At 38.3% G+C, this 15831-nt stretch overlaps 2 protein-coding genes across 2 annotated transcripts in view; one reads left to right on the top strand and one right to left on the bottom strand.

Annotated features, from left to right (window-relative positions):
* The window catches only part of LOC146458945 (carboxypeptidase D-like), an 8447-nt gene extending 7266 nt beyond the window's left edge, over positions 1–1181 (top strand). Inside the window, exon 4 of the mRNA XM_085090151.1 lies at positions 1–1181. This exon is cut by the window's left edge and continues 2203 nt beyond it. The gene's annotated coding sequence lies outside the window, so the exon portion shown is untranslated.
* Positions 1182–2131: 950 nt separating this feature from the next.
* On the bottom strand, positions 2132–9493 carry LOC146458944 (putative iron/ascorbate oxidoreductase DDB_G0283291). Its single transcript, XM_085090166.1, has 6 exons — positions 9425–9493; positions 8789–8851; positions 6870–7103; positions 4656–4845; positions 4102–4349; positions 2132–2423 (listed from the first exon to the last, which is right to left on the bottom strand). The coding sequence occupies exons 1-6, from the start codon at positions 9429–9431 to the stop codon at positions 2143–2145; spliced, it is 1023 nt and encodes a 340-aa protein (XP_084946292.1). The 5' UTR covers positions 9432–9493; the 3' UTR covers positions 2132–2142.
* Positions 9494–15831: the final 6338 nt, after the last annotated feature.

The raw sequence follows: 15831 nt of genomic DNA, 5'->3' as shown, positions 1-15831 counted from the left end.
GCCTGGTTAAAAAGTGAAATCAAATTTTATTTTTTAACTGAAAAGGGATAAAAGGCAAAATGAACATAGAAAGTAAAAGATCTATTATTTATTGTTATTATTATCTTTATGTTGTTCCGATATAGAATATTTCACCATTCGCGTGTGTAGTACAACAAATACTTATTATTGTAGTTTACTTACAAATTAATAACCTACAAATACAGATGTCTTCCATCAGTCTTAAGCTGCTGAGTGGTTTCATGTACATGCCTAGAGCAGCTAGGACCAATTGGAAGAAGCTGGATTTATGAGTAATGAATTAGTGTTATATCTTCGATTATTTAAGAGGCTGGGCCCAGTTTGTCTAGTGCATTTATCAATGTTGCCTTAATTAAATTATTAGAAAAGTGTTAGCCACAAAAAACGTCAGGTGTTGGGTTGATTTTCAGTTTCACCAAGTTTTGATGAAGATGGCGCTGGGCTCTTGGTTAACAACTAAGAGTTTCCATCGGAGGGTTTGAATTTTGGTTTCTGTGATATATTGTTTCCACGGAGACTTATGTCTGCCTCTGGGTGCGTAACAGAGAGATCACTTGATTTAAAATGGAACAAAGTCATATACTCTTCGTCTGTTATAGTAAACTGCAAAACAGTGGTTTTCCTGTTGAAATTCACGCGAGGAGACGCACATGGCCGATAGTAGCCTGGATCTTTATCAGCGCCTCTCCCCAGTCTCACCTTACATTTCCGCGCACGCTCCAGATATTTGTTTCTTCGAAGGCCTCGTTCGTTCGTACGAAAGGACAACTTTAAAAGTACGCACTGATTTGCTGTCTACTATAAGAGACACACTTCCATAATAGTTACGCCCTTTTAGGTCTTCCCCTCCATGTTGCAGACAGTTTATATAGTATCAAAGGCAACAGAATTTAAAAACTAAATTCTGGCGAAGGATTACTAAAAGAATTTCTGTCTTTGTAGACTCGCTATTATCATAGCGGGAAACGATTGTACTAGACTAAATAGCGTAAACTGAGTCTTTCCCTTTGCAGTCACAACAAGGTAGAAGTGGCCTGTTAACAGCTTGGCTTACGGTCGCCTTCTTGTATAATTATGTGACTTTTGTAAACTGTTATAACCCATAGTGGTGTATATCGGGTTAACGTAATAAAATTAAACTTGAGAAGCAGTATAAACAAGTGCTGTTGGATACGATTTCTGAACTTGTACTCCCACCAGGGTATGGCTACTTTCGATTGGGCGTATAGAGCGGTTTTCAATCGAGTGTCGTAGAACCAAAACCAAGTTATTGCTCTGGCCAATCACAACAGATGCAAACAGCGCAATGAACCAATCAGAATTCAAAGCAAATACATGTAACCGGGGCCAAGCGCGGGAAAATGCGTGCGAGCGAGGCACGATTGGTTTTGGTTTAAAATCTTATTGGTTGAGAAATTGGCGCGTTTTGTCAACCAATCACAGAGCGTAGTAATGCAAAACCAAAGCAAAAACGCAATTACTTTCGACAATCAATTAAAAACCGCTCTACCTTAATCCGCTATTTGTTTTTCAGTTAATCCAGTGAGCTGTTCCAAAAGCCGCGTTCTGCCGCTAAAATCCCCATTAAGAGGTTTTCATAGTTACCAGAATACATACAAAGCGGCGCTTGAATACAGCGTGTAAAGAAAATCTCCAAATGTACCTAAAACGAGACATCTAGGGGCTGTTCAGTTTTACTCTTATTCCGGGACACGATCAATTGAACGCGACGTCGGTTGATGTTTCTTAAATTTTGATTCTGCGGCTCAAATCCTTGAGGTATACAAACACTCGGGCCGTGAGCACACAAGGGCAATCATGATCGTACCCTGTCCCGGGAACCAGTATTAAAATCTAGCGTGCGCTGCCCTAAAAACGTATGGTGGCAATTTTAACTTTCGTGATACTTATGTGAATAAGAGTTTCGTTGCCTTGGATCTTTACGATAGTTTTTGGTTGTGAACACATGAAATTATCTCAAATCTCAATGGGCAGGAGCCCTGCAATGGGTTAAATTGCTAACTTCACTAAGAAAGGATCCCCCCCCCCCCCCCATGAGTTACCCCTTTACCCCCACCAGACTCCTCCCACTTTGCTAATGAGAAATGTTCCAGACTTTAGTTACATCTCTTTCGAAAACCAGTCAAAACTCTTCTGAAACTTTGCGTGGTAATAATCCCCATATTTAAAAGGCAACTGCAGCAGGAACTCCGGTGTGTAACTAAGGTCCCTCGTCAGGACACTGTCCAAAGGTTCTATGAGGCACTTAGGGTTTGGCCCGTAAAAGAACGGGGCAGAGTATCGGTGCTCATCTGGAGAGCTCTTGACTCGGTGGAAACGGGCGCGATAGAGTCCCTTGGTCCAGGCCTCCAATGCGTCACCCACATTTACGACGAAAGTAGCTATGGGGAAAAAAAGGAAAGAAAGACAAGAAAACTTGGGTAAATATGGTGTCAAAACACAAGTGTGTTTTAGAGAAAATGGAACTGAAAACAAATTGGGGTGAGGCCGTCTTATAAGCATGACAATGTGTGTAAACAAATTAGAGTTAAATTCTCCGACACTTCACTTAGTCTCTCCGTGGAATAATTATTCAAGGACGGATTATAACAGTCTGTATGGTGTACGTAAAAAGGATAACACGTGTGATCTGCTTTCATATTTGCTGGACTTCGGTGCGTACGTATTCCCATTCTAACATTATCTAACTTGAAGTGCCTTTACAGTTTAACAGTCCAGAATAAGAAGTTTCCGTTTATTCTTATCGTAGAGGAGTGTGTACTGACATTGTTTTTCAGCATTTTTGAGCTTATTCGTCCGTAATCTGTAAGCCACTAGAAGTCTCTTGAACGTTCAATATCCGGTGTTTAAGAACTTTATTAGGTGTTTGTATAAATTTACATATACAATTTCTTGGCGCCGCAGGTAGCAAAGCTAATCTAGGCGGGCCAGGATGACAAAACGAAAGAATGACAACTGCTAAGTAAGAAGGCAGACTGAGCTATAATATCAAAGATACAATTGCAAGAATAAGGAACTGGGGTTTTTGGGAGGACTAAAAAAATGAACTTTTTTGAGCTTCTTTATTGGCAACACAGGAGAAAAGACAAGAAAAACATGAAATAGTGTAGGAAGGAAAGGAATGACAAAACGGTAATACACAACTATGTCAGTTGTGATTTGACTTAGGTTACTAGAGATTCAAAATCGTCATTCAAGTCTTCAGATTCTAGTATGTTAAATAGTACAAATGTGTTTCTGTTAAGGTTCTGTCGGCTCCGTCATATATATGTAGTTGTCCGTGGAAATACCAACATTAAAGTGCGATCAGAAGTTCTTAGTTTAATAGAAGCTTCCCAGCCTCGCCCCAAGTCATTCTTAGCGCACGGTCAAATGTGACGTCACCAGTTGAACTGATCGGGAAGACGCTCTATCGCGCTCGGCCCAAGCCCCCGTAAGCAAGCTCGGTTACTTAGATAAGCGTGATAAGGCCTGGTAACGAGGCTGGAAGCTGCCAGTTGGTACTGTTTTTCTAGTACGCTTTTTGGAATTAATGTCTTTGGAAAAAACAGGATGCTAAATCTTGCCGTTGTCTTGGCTTAGGGCCTGAAATGAACGAGAAAAACCATTTGCAAAAGGGTTTTAAAATTATTTAAATGCACACACTCAGACGCTCTGCGTAGAAGGTTTTGTGATTTGCCGCTGCAAGGCCATTTTACAGTTGTGTGCTTACGGACCTGGCCTTGGATTGAAAGCGAGGCTGGTGATCTTGTTTTGATACAAACCACACTGTTTTTCATATGTAAATTCAAACTAGTTACAATAAGAGCAGCATGATCTATGTATGAAAAGCGGTGAGATTTGTATCAAAACAAGGTCACCCCCAGCCTCGAATCCAATCAAAGGCCAGGTCACTAAGCACACAACGGTAAAATGGGCTATTGTCAATCTCGTGCGAAGCGACCTCAGTTTCTATAGTCAGCGGTTGGTATCCAGACGACCAACAGCTGATCAAAGATCCTGAAGAGTCTGGAAAGCTTCTTGCTGTGAACAGCTGATACTATTTGATATTAAAACTACCTGGGATGGGTGGCACATCTATCCATGCTCCATCAGTTGTCTCTAGTTGCAGTCCTCCCACCTCATCCTGTAGTATCACAGTGAGTACTTCATGATCCGTATGAGGCCCCACCCCCCAGGAGTCACTCTCACAGGGGTGGGGAGGATAATGCCACATGGCTGTAAATGTAGTTGGATCAGCAAACATGGGGTCGAAGTAGGTTTTCTTCAGTTGCAATCCCATGGCTATAGCACGCATGAGTGTAGATCTATGAATAGCAACAACAGTTTAGAGCGGACAAAATTATTACAAATACCTGAAGAACGTATCAGCTAATAGAGAGTTTTCGTTTGACTTTGAATTGCTTTGAAACATACATAGTTTCCCTATGTGCTCTTTAATTATTTCATCTCCCACTCGGTTTAAGAGATTAACCAATCGTATTGCTGACAACTGTGACTTCTACTCACGTTTGTTTCGTTGTTTTAGTTCGCTTGTAATCATTTCATGATCAAACGTAAAATATCTCTACCTGGTAATTTTAATCTAGTAATCGTTTCACACATAAACTCACCCGATAGTTTTCATTTCGTCCCTGTATTCCCTTACAGTGGTGGAAAAGCCAGGCAAATGTGATTCATCCGGGAACTGATTAGGCCCTACCATTGGAGTTCCAGAGATAACATCCGGGTCATCAGCAGTGACGTCAGGTCCAAAATAGATTCCTTCCTTAATATCAACTTTGTTATCCGTCATTTCCGATCCTGAAATAGTATTATTGGTCAAGCGTGAACTATTGGACGATTATTCTTTTCTGTTTACTTCTGTACGGAGATCTCTGGAGGGGAGGGGACATCCATGTAATGGCTTATACGGGGAACCTTCGCCCGAATGGCCATTCTTTTATACTAGGCCTCGTAGTGTTTGTGGGGGTGGGGAGTAGGGTCATACGACTTCCCTAAAAACGACTGCGTGTTGGCTTACATTCTTAATTTTTTTTTTAGTATTTTATAGGGTCAATAAAAAAGTGAAAATTAAGGTGGCTCACATCAGTTTCCAGAACTAGCCATCACTTATACTTTGAATTGATGGATCTGTGCAATATCACTCTTTATTAGTGGATACTGCAACAATGCCAGGGTATCAAACAAATGCTGTATCATTGATAAACAAGTTATCGTCATTTTCTCGACTTAATAGGTTACCATAGCACCAATATTAAAGAAATAAAAAACGCGCCAAGTGCATTGTTGAGTTATATAAGCACGCGGGAATTTTTAAGAACACGAGAGAAGTGCAGAGAGGCACGAGCCGTAGGCGAGTGCCTCTCTGCACTTCTCGAGTGTTCTTAAAAATTCCCAAGTGCTTATATAACTCAACAATGCACGAGGAACAAGTTTTTTATTTCTTTTATAAAATATAAACAATCGCAACTCCTCAGACAAGTGCGAATTTTAATGATTCAACATCAAGTTTCTCCTTACGCGAGATAAAGCGTAATTTAATAGCGCGCGCTCTTGCAGATCACGACACGATCACGACAGGGCACGCGACAGCGCGCGCAATCAAGTAAAAAGTCAAACTGTTTTAGTTTTTCGTCTCGTCGTAAGCAAGTTCAAGAAGTTAACTACAAGTCAAGTTTAAGTTTTAAGGTGTTGAGAGACAAGTTCAAGTTAATTAAAAGTCTGGAAACATCAGTACAAGAGACTGTTCTTTGCGAATCGCTGCATGGAGTGACAGCGCATTCTGTCTCTGAATTTCTCAGATTTTTCACCGGCAAAAAATCTGACGTGTGCTCCGTGCATATGTACAATTATAATGCACGCACCATACGTATGCTTCGTGCATTGTGGAGTTATACAGAACTCGGTTTGACCAATCACAGTGCTTGCTTGACCCTGGCTATTTTATAAAATCTGTTAAAAAGAGCCCTAATTTTAGTTTCAAGTGCTTATAATTCACAAACGAACTCGGTAATTCACATCTCGTACGAACGAAATTAAAAAATTATGCTGATTCTTTGTAAAGTCGAACCTCTTTATTAAGGACACCAAGGGGACAGGAATAAGTGTCCGTTGTATGGAGGTGTCCGTTTTTAGAGAAGTAGGCTTTATATGGATTTCGGTCTCTCGGGGAGCAATCGAACTGTCCGTAATAGACAGCAATTTAACAACAACAAGCTTTATTTGCATGAGTATAACAGATACAGTATTGCAAAAGCCATTCATAACTAATTATTGATTCGTTAACTAATTCTTAAGAGAACTTAACATAAAATAAAATAATAATAACAAAAAATAAATGAATAAAGTAACTGAAGTCTTTGCTTATTTTAAACTATTCATACAGTAGAAGTAATCATTCCGGAGAGAAGTTTATCTCTCAATTGAAAGCACGAGGAAACAAATTTAAGGGAGTTAATCGAGTGTTTATAAAATAGTCAGTTGAGTTCATTATATGCGATAGTAAAGTTTCTTTTGCTTATAGTCGTGGAAATGGAAGGCTAGGTTCTATTTTAATAAAGAACATATCTCTTAAAGAGGAGTAGCTTAGGCAATCTAATAAAAAGTGAATTTCATCTTCAGTGGTTTTACAGTTGCAAACATTATACACCCTTTTATTACGGAGTATGCTGTCGTATCTTCCTGTAATAGAGAGGTGTCCGTATTAAAGGCTGAGGGAGTTCCGTAAGGAGAATGAGGTTACACTGTAAAAGTTTTTTGCATTACGTGGTACATAATCCCTGCAGCTTCATGTTACAGTAACAAGGTTCGAGTCCTGGTCTCACCTTTCTGAATGTATCCCCTGTATGCTTTGCTGTTTCTGATGCTAAGAGCTATTTTCTTCTCAAAAGGCAAATCAAAGAACATTCTTGCCATTTCCATGACAGAAGCTGTAGTTGTTTCGCTCACTCCATGGCCTGTGATGTAGAAAAACCCTACATCTTGACAAGCCTCGTGAATACTCTGCACTACTTGCTCGGTTCTTCTAGTGTCGTGATCCATACTCAATGAGTTTTCATCTGCGAATTCAATTAATAAATAGCGGTATAGATCACCTTAGCTACGACGTACTGAGTCACTCTGATCATATACGTTTCCTAAAAGAAAAGATTTCTGGCTCTAAATGCAAAGTTTTTTAAAACCCGTCTTCTAGCTCATGTTCTGGGTCTTATAGCGACAACTCTTTTATTAAAAAAAAATGACATTTTAACTAATGCGAAACGAGAAAGAATGTTTTTTTAAAATCAAATGTTTTGTGACTTTAAAACTGTACAAGAATCATACCACAAAATACCACTGAGGCAGATATCAAGTGATTTTTTCCGTCGAGGGAAAACGAAGCATAATGTGTTTTTTAGCGAAGGTTGACTTTGAAATAATTGACCCAAGTTTGTCAAGCTGCAAGGTATGTTTTTCCTGACCTTCCAGTAGGCGAATACAGTCATTAGTAGCTTCACAAGACCAGCGAGTAAACGAATAATTTTCAAAAAACTGATACGTGTTTCAGTGCATTGCAATACTATACAATATAATACTTTATTAGCCTCCCCCTACGGGTTTTTAAAATTAATTTACAAAACTCATAAAATTAATAAACAGAGCCAGTTATACTGATACTCACAATAATAAACAATGCCAGACAAACCTCATAACAATGATAAAAACCTGAAAGCTTACTGACATGCAATAATACGAGGAAAATGCGACGAAAAATAAAACTAATATCCTATGGGTATTCATATATGTTACACTTGTTTACTCCCCAACTCTTGCCTTAGCTCCAGGATGGTTTTACAATTCAATATGTACCAGAATACCCGCCTTATATCTTTGTGTCCGTTTCTAGTAGTTCTGCTGTAAAATCTTAGGAACCAGCCATGATAAGGAATCAACCAAACTGTTTGCCAAGACTGACACTGCAGCAAAGGACTTTTTTAATCAACCAATATTTCTACTCGGTCTTCTTTACGATCACGGCTAATTTTAGCCTCCCACGCAGTCGTTTTTAGGGGACTCGTATTACCTCCTCCCCACAAACGCCTGCTTACCCAAGCCCCACATTCTTTTCCCATTGTTTTACTCCCCAAGCACCCTAGCCAATCACCATCGAGGCATTGTTTAATGACATCAAATCGAATTGCTGGTTACAATGGTCGCTTCCGTTTCCCGCGAGCTCAGTTCTACAGTGTCTACAGTCTCTGTTACAGTCTTGAGAGATGCGGGAGTTAAGTTGGAATATATATATTTTTTCACTTCTGGAATGGCTTGTCATGGCTGAAACATCAAAACAAATATCGAATGTGAATACAAGCGTTTCTTGTGCGACGTTTTGACACTGCTGAGAGAGTCAAAAGCTTCGGGAAAGTGTAATCGATCTTCCCCGCCTGATCGAGTTGACAATCGGAGAAGATATCGCCTCTTACGGGTGCCGAAACTCGGAGCAGATTTGTTTGTGGGGAGGAGGTAATACGATTCCCTTAAAAACGACTGCGTAGAAGGCTAGGCTAATTTGTGCATTGTGTAGTTCTCTACTGAAAAGGTTCGTTGTTCCGACCTAGAACGGGGCCGGAGACTAGTAAAGGCCCCTTTAATTCCCCTGTCCTTTACTAAATCTTCCAAATGTTCTTCTACATGTTTAACTAATTTGCTGTTCCTGATGGTAGCTATTCTTAACAAGCGAGATTCATCCGTATTCTATATTTACCTTTCAGCAGGGGAGAAATGTCGATTATTGGTGGTACGGGCTTTCCAAGAGAGCTATGAAGAACTGAACACAAACATAAACTGTTAAACATTACAGTACATATCAAGTCATATATTTAGTAGGCTATAAAAATACAAACAGTTTTATTGTAGTAACTAAGGGAAGAGCTATGATACTTTTGCCATTGAAAGGACTCGTAGGAGTTCTCATATCTTAAACTGTAGGCAGCAATGAATTGTAGCATCTATTCACTTCTGTAAATGTTTCCGGCACTTCGAGAAAGCACAATCGCCTGTAACAACTAGCAACATTTTCATCATCCTTCTCCACAAACAAAACTATATAGGCTAAGGTATGAACAGGGGCGCCCAACAGTTCATTACGGTGGATATCTGTTGGGATTTAGTTTTAAAGCAAATGTAAATGTTTCTTCGGCAAAAATCTCAAAATTTCGTAACACTATTCCTCAGTTTCGTTTACAGAGAGGCACTGAATGTTTCGATAATGTCAGCCATCATCTTACACAGCGTTTCATACCGAAGTCAAGGAATAATTCACTTCGCGAAGTCTTAAATTAGTTGACGTTGTGTGAAAGTTACGAATTTAAAACCACTGAACTTTTAACGGTTTACAAACCTGACATGATTACCAGTTGACGAATACTACAAATTCACACTCCACTGAAGCTTTTACGTCCACGGTGTCCTGTAAAGGTCATGGAATTAATGAATAAGTTCCTTATAATAAAAAAAGCGGTTGAAAGAAATGTGATGCCATGTTTAAGCCTGTTAAATAAATGATAGGGAAATTTTTCAGACAGTGATGCAGGCATACTCAGAAAAAGAAAATCCAAGTTCTCCCAAAAGGAGCCGAACCTATGACCTTCCGATTTCTAGTTCGGATGTTCTACTAAGCTACACGAGACTCGTGGGAGCCGAGCTAAGGCAAACATCCTGCATACTGCAAGGATTTGAATGTCAATGTGTGGCATGTATTTTAAGCCTGTTGAATACACAAGAATGAAGTGTTACAGCGGCCTGCATAGTCCTATTTCAAAGCTAGGCGTGTTAATCGTTGAATGAAACGTCAAACGGGTCTTGAAACTTTCGAAAGGAACTACATTTTGTACCTGAAACATACAAAAGAGCCGCAATCATCACAGAACATTCAAAACATCTAAACTTTCTATGAAGTTCTTGAACTTGCCAAAATATATTTTTTGAAGAAAAAAAAATAGGATAATTGTACTAAGCATAAACCAGCGATACTATTTCGATATTGATGAGTCGAGGTTGACTTTTTAAAAAATCGTTGTAATTTCTGTAATTAATTCTCATTGACTATCCCTGAGTCTTGCTTCGCATGTTAAAGTAAAGAAAATGAGAAGTTGTTGTTCATGGCTATATGCTACAAATACGGTAATAATGTATAACTCAAATGAATAAATCACTTACTTGATCCTCGATGGTAAACAGCAAAATGAATGATTTTGGCAACAATCCTACTTTTTCTAATGTACCTACTTTCCTTTAACTTCATTTGATTGGTTAACATGTAACTTCCCGAAGTCGCCTGCATGGCCTTTTTTGCAGAAGCTTATATCGGCCTTGCTGGCACCATGCCAGGTCTGCAACATCTTGGATGCTACTGGACAATCATTTTAAACGGAGGAAATTTTAGATCAACTAAATTTCAATCTGTTGTCAATGTCTTTGCCTCACAACACTTATTCCTAATAATCAGTATGGGACACATAGAACCCACACACAGCAGCTCGAAAAGGGTAGGGTTCATAGTCCCTGCGGTGTGGTGGGCTTTCTCTATAGTAGTATAGATGTCTATAGAGAATGAGGGAGTCATGTGGATTCCGTAACGGCGCTGACGTCATACGTATAAATAGACCAGAAGAGCCAAAATAGTGACGTCATTGTAGGAAACAATGGACCTGGAAGGCTTGCCCAAGCTTGCCCGGGTCGTTAGGGTACAGTCAGCTGTTGTTTACTTTATAGGCAGTAACATCATTGACCTGATTTTCTCGCAATTGGTAAAAGATAAATTGGAAGCGAGTAACAAAGAATTCCTTATTCTGTATACTACTCTCTATCAGCTCTGATTTGAGCTGTTTTTCAGCTGTCTTTGCGTGGGTTGGGGGAGTGGCTGAGATCAAAATATGGACTGATAGCGGCTGCCAGTGGCGCCTTTGCACACTGACGTCCGATCCCACCCGGCAGAAGAATTGTAAACCGCCATGAGACTGTGTCAGTGATATGTGTTGTATATAAATACACTACCATTACCATAACGACCTCCCATATTTGCTCGTGATACACCACAAATATTTTTTGTTATATATATATCGTAGATATTACACTGAGAATTTTGATGGAAGCCTCAAAGGCTATATCAGTACATGTTCTTCGTGCTCTTCGAAATTCCACGAAAAAACGTCCAGCCATGCCGAACTTTCAGTCGGCCCACTTTTCTATTTTTCAAAATCCATATTTTTTAGTAAATCCCCGAAAAACGCGTTTAACAGATTGAGCAATGTGTCAAGACTTAGTGAAAATTGATTGAAATTTTTATCATTTGGTTTAAAGTTATAATTTCTGTTTATACAAATTATTTAGTAATAAATATTTGGCCGAGAAACGATGCTTCGAGGGCCAATGTGAAATTTTGAGGCCAATCTCTCAGCCAAGGACACTATCAGCCGACATACCAGCAAGCCAGCAATTATTATCATTTATTTACCTTACTAAAAAAAGGAAATCATTCAATTTACAATAATGGCTAGGAGACCTCAAGAAACCACCAGGCTTATAAGAGATGCCACCTAGGCTGTCATTAATAGATAGAAACAGTATGGTGCTGCGTAAGTGCGGCTTGGTCAATTCATGATTTTATAGATAAAAACTGCAACATGTTTTTCTTAAAGGTGAAAAAACTGGACGAAGAAGTAATTGATATTGGGAGAGAGTTCCAGATTTTGGGACCTTGGTAAAGGATCGTAAATTGCTTAAGATTTGTGCGACAAGAATGCGATTGATAGTGGTTGGCTGACGTAAACAAGTACATTTGATTGGTTTACAGTCCCTTGGTTGATTGTATAGTTAGTAAACACAGTGTTTTAATTCTCTATTTTATAAAATGACTCAGTTTAAGTTTGCGTAGGACTAAATCTGAAAGTCTCCTCGTAACTTTCTTCATTTTCAAAGGCGTTGACAGTATATTTAAATAATTTTCCCCTTCTTAACAAGGACCAAGTTTTACAACTCCCTTCACAACGAAATCGTTCTTTCTACCTCTCCAACTTCCTTTAAGATTTCATTTCAGTAACAGCTATATAAATACATTGACCATACATTGTTCATAATTTGTAACTTATCAGTAGATGACTGTTTATCTCTAAACTCTTGCTGTAAAACGATGATTTGTTTGTATCAGTTCTGTAAATACCGTATTTCAGTGTCGTTTCAATGTTCGATGCCATCACTGTAATTTAAGATTAGATCATGTATTTTGTGAGGAGGCTGATTTATATATAAACTTCATAGCTTCCTGTCACCATCTTCTTTTCCTTATTCTAATTTCTTTCTTCGTTTGCGTTGTATTTCTATCAATAACGTGTATTTCCTAGTTGTGGCAAATTAGATAAAATTAAGTTAAATTAAAATTTCAAATAATGGAGTTGGAATCAGAAGAATCATTCTGACCTAGTGTAAATCAACAAGACGGAAGCAGAAACGGAAGCCTTGCTTTCGTTCAAAATGGCGGAAGACCGCCATGTTTTCTGTTCCAAATCTTGCGTAAAGGAACTGGAAATAAGCTATGTGATTGGTTGATTTTTATGCTTACGCTGCCGATTTCAATCAGCCAGTTCACACTTGATCGCAAGCTAGGGAATCAGAAGCGGAATCGAAAGAGAAAGGAAATGTTCTGATCCCTGCGATTCCGATTCTGTCGAGCTTACGATTGCGATTCCATCTCCGCTTTTTGATTCACACTGGAACAGAAGATTCCTTATGCTTCCGATTCCGGCCGTCGCCAGTGTGAACCAGCTCTTAACTTTTGTCTACCACAAAATTCAGTCTCAAGTAATTTCATTCACTTTGTGTTTGTGTTGGTAATAACAATAATAACAACTTTACTCAAGTCTCAAATCTGGATAGCCGAGCACAAGTGCCCTACTAATTGGGAAGACTAACAAAAAATATAAAGTAAAATCTATTCAACTAAGATTAACTAAAGTTAAGAAACACCTAATCATTAATTAACACCTAAAAAATTATTTTTTTGACAATTAACTGGATGGATGAACAGCAAGAACAACGCACACATCCGTCGTCCAACAGAGGGCTGACGTAAAACTTTCTTATAGCGATTTTAAAGTTGTTAACATTCCACGGAAATTATTTTTGCTACTTTGAAAGTGGTTTGTCCAGTAAACAACAAAAACAATTCATCTAAAACTTCACTTGTTAAAAATTGCTTGAACGGTTGAATCTTGAACCCCCATTTGCCAACAACTTTCTAACGCTTACATATGCCTATTGTAGAAGATCACTTAGTGAAGATAGTAAACGTAATCACTGATTTAACACAACTCTCTTTAAAACAAAAGAGTCAACTTTACCCCAGAAAAGCTGTACTGATGAGAAATTGTTTCAAAGAAAGGAAATCTCCTCGCAAAGGGACACTTAGCGTTTTGTAGTAAATAACGGGATAATAACGGCTTAAAATCCTATAACTTTTACGGAGTTTTACATTCTTTAGCACCTCGTTTTACGACATTAGCTGTCCCTTTTAGAACTATACGAAGGGAAAATTTAAGCTGAAGGCTTTTCTGTTCAACCAAGTTGTTTTAGTGCTTTTTAAATGGATAATTGTAAAAGGTAATTTAGTTTGACCTGTTCGCATTTACTTTAAATGGATATTTAAGTGACACAACTAAGGAACGGAATCTTGTAGTAAATCATATCAGCCCAGTTACCACACAAACAACAAGTTATACAGCTGCAGCAGCTACATTCGTTGGTTGATCCAAGCTTCATTTAGCCCTAACTGATTTTAACCCCCTCCCCCCCCCCTCCCCCACTCCGAAAGTAAAAGGCATTAGAAAGAGAATTCAGTTATCTGAGTTTGGAAATTTAACTGTCAGAAAATGATTCGTATTTGAATTATTTGCCATCGGATTCCCATACAAATAACAGAAAAACAGTACGAGCGTAGGGCATGTTCAGCCATAGTTCAAAATGGAGGTCAATTTGCGCGAAGTGACATACTGAATTCAAGTATCTGAATGCACCAGGTCCCTCTGAGCCCGATAATTTACTGAAACGGTTCTTCGAGTACTCTTGTTGCATTCCAGGATTTCAGAGTATTTTTCACTTTCATACAAAACAGTAAAACGGCATTTATATTCGTTGGTCAATTTCTAAGCTTATAAACACGTTTGGAAATGTCGACTCAAGAGGAAATCTAACAATAATTTTTAGAGACGTTTTCAAATGAATATCGCAAAACATTAATCAGAGTAATCACTTTAATTCGATCCCCAGACACACAAAAAAAAAACCACAATGAATAAATTAAGGAAGACCGAAACAAAAGGTGGAAAGAAAGCAAAACTATAGATTGTCGCGAGTCGCAGCACTTCGACAGAAAACCGCTCTATGTACTTAAAAGCAATGTGAATACATGTTCCAGCTCAGTTACTTGCATTGTTGTTGAAAATTAAGTTTGTTGTCGGCTCCCAGCTCTATTACGCCTCAAATGGAAAAAGATCGATGGAATGCTATCAAAATGTCAATTTTTTATTACAAAAATATCTATGGACAGCATTGGCTGGTACATTTTATCAAAACACGAAGCTCGAGATCGATCGAGATGATATTTTACATTTGTTTGGCTCTTGGAAATTGCTGATTGAAAGCGTAATGTAATTTATTTTTAGCCTTGCTTTAAAAAGCCAAGAGATATATTGGAATCTAATAATAATGGTTTAGTTTTGTTTCAGATCGGACTCTCAGTTCTAGATTTCTGAAACTAAATGGGCAATATTGGATTGAATTCAATCACGTATCAGGGGCACCCAACGACAGTTTTTTCTCAGATCCTTTGAAACGCTATTTAAAGCTATCTGGAGTGCCTCTATAGGTTCATTTAAGGCCGCACTATAATATTTTTATCTGTTCGGTCATTCTAGAGGAACTTGAGTCTTTTTGAAATTACTGGGGCATCTTTGTCCATTTCCCGAAAACCTTAGGTCTTATTTCCTTTCCGAAAATCTTAGCTGACCTTTTTTCGGTACCCGAAACGACATTATTAATAATAATAATAATAATAATAATAATAATAATAATAATAATAATAATAATAATAATAATTTATTTACTTCTATTGCGTGTGTTACATAGTAAGATGCTCACACGCGCATCACAAAAGGGGAAAACAATTTACAATTTAAAGTGAGAATACTGATAACAATCAATTTTTATTAATACGAAAACACTAGCCTTAAAGTGCTCCTAAAGTTCGAGGTGAAAATTCCCTTGAGAAAATTGTAGGGGATTAAGGGCCTTCCGAACAGATAATTTACCGAAACGATCCGTCGGGTACCCCTGACAAATATACTGTTAACGTCTTTGAAGATGAAGAAAGTTACGAGTAGACTTTCAGATTTAGTCCTACGCAGCTTAAACTGAGTCGTTTTATAAAATAGAGAATTAAAACACTGTGTTTACTAACTATAAAATTAACCAAAGTTACTGTAAACCAATCAAATATACTTGTTAACGTCAGTCAATCACTATCGATCGTATTCTTGTCGCAAAAATCTTAAGCAATTTACAGTCCTTTACCCAGGTCCAAAAATCTGGAACTCTCTCCCAATATCAATTACTTCTTCATCTAGTTATTTCGCCTTTAAGAAAAATAAGGTGCAGTTTCGTTTTTATCTATAAAATCACGAATTGACCAAGCCTCACTTACGCAGCACCATATTTTTTATCTATTAATGACAGCCGAGGTGGCATCTCTTATAA

Source organism: Pavona decussata, unplaced genomic scaffold (assembly GCF_977016875.1).
Source record: "Pavona decussata unplaced genomic scaffold, jaPavDecu1.1 SCAFFOLD_225, whole genome shotgun sequence".
Classification (NCBI taxonomy): domain Eukaryota; kingdom Metazoa; phylum Cnidaria; class Anthozoa; order Scleractinia; family Agariciidae; genus Pavona; species Pavona decussata.
The sequence above is the reverse complement of the archived record's forward strand: the minus strand, read 5'-3'. Positions and strand labels throughout refer to the sequence as shown.

What these genes read in the sequence shown, in the direction of transcription:
- LOC146458944 (XM_085090166.1), bottom strand. An exon ending in CATTTCTCCCCTGCTGAAAG is followed by an intron (nt 7,104 to 8,788) that starts GTAAATATAGAA and finishes TTGAATTCGCAG; the next exon opens with ATGAAAACTCATTGAGTATG. An exon ending in GACGAAATGAAAACTATCGG is followed by an intron (nt 4,350 to 4,655) that starts GTGAGTTTATGT and finishes TGCTATTCATAG; the next exon opens with ATCTACACTCATGCGTGCTA.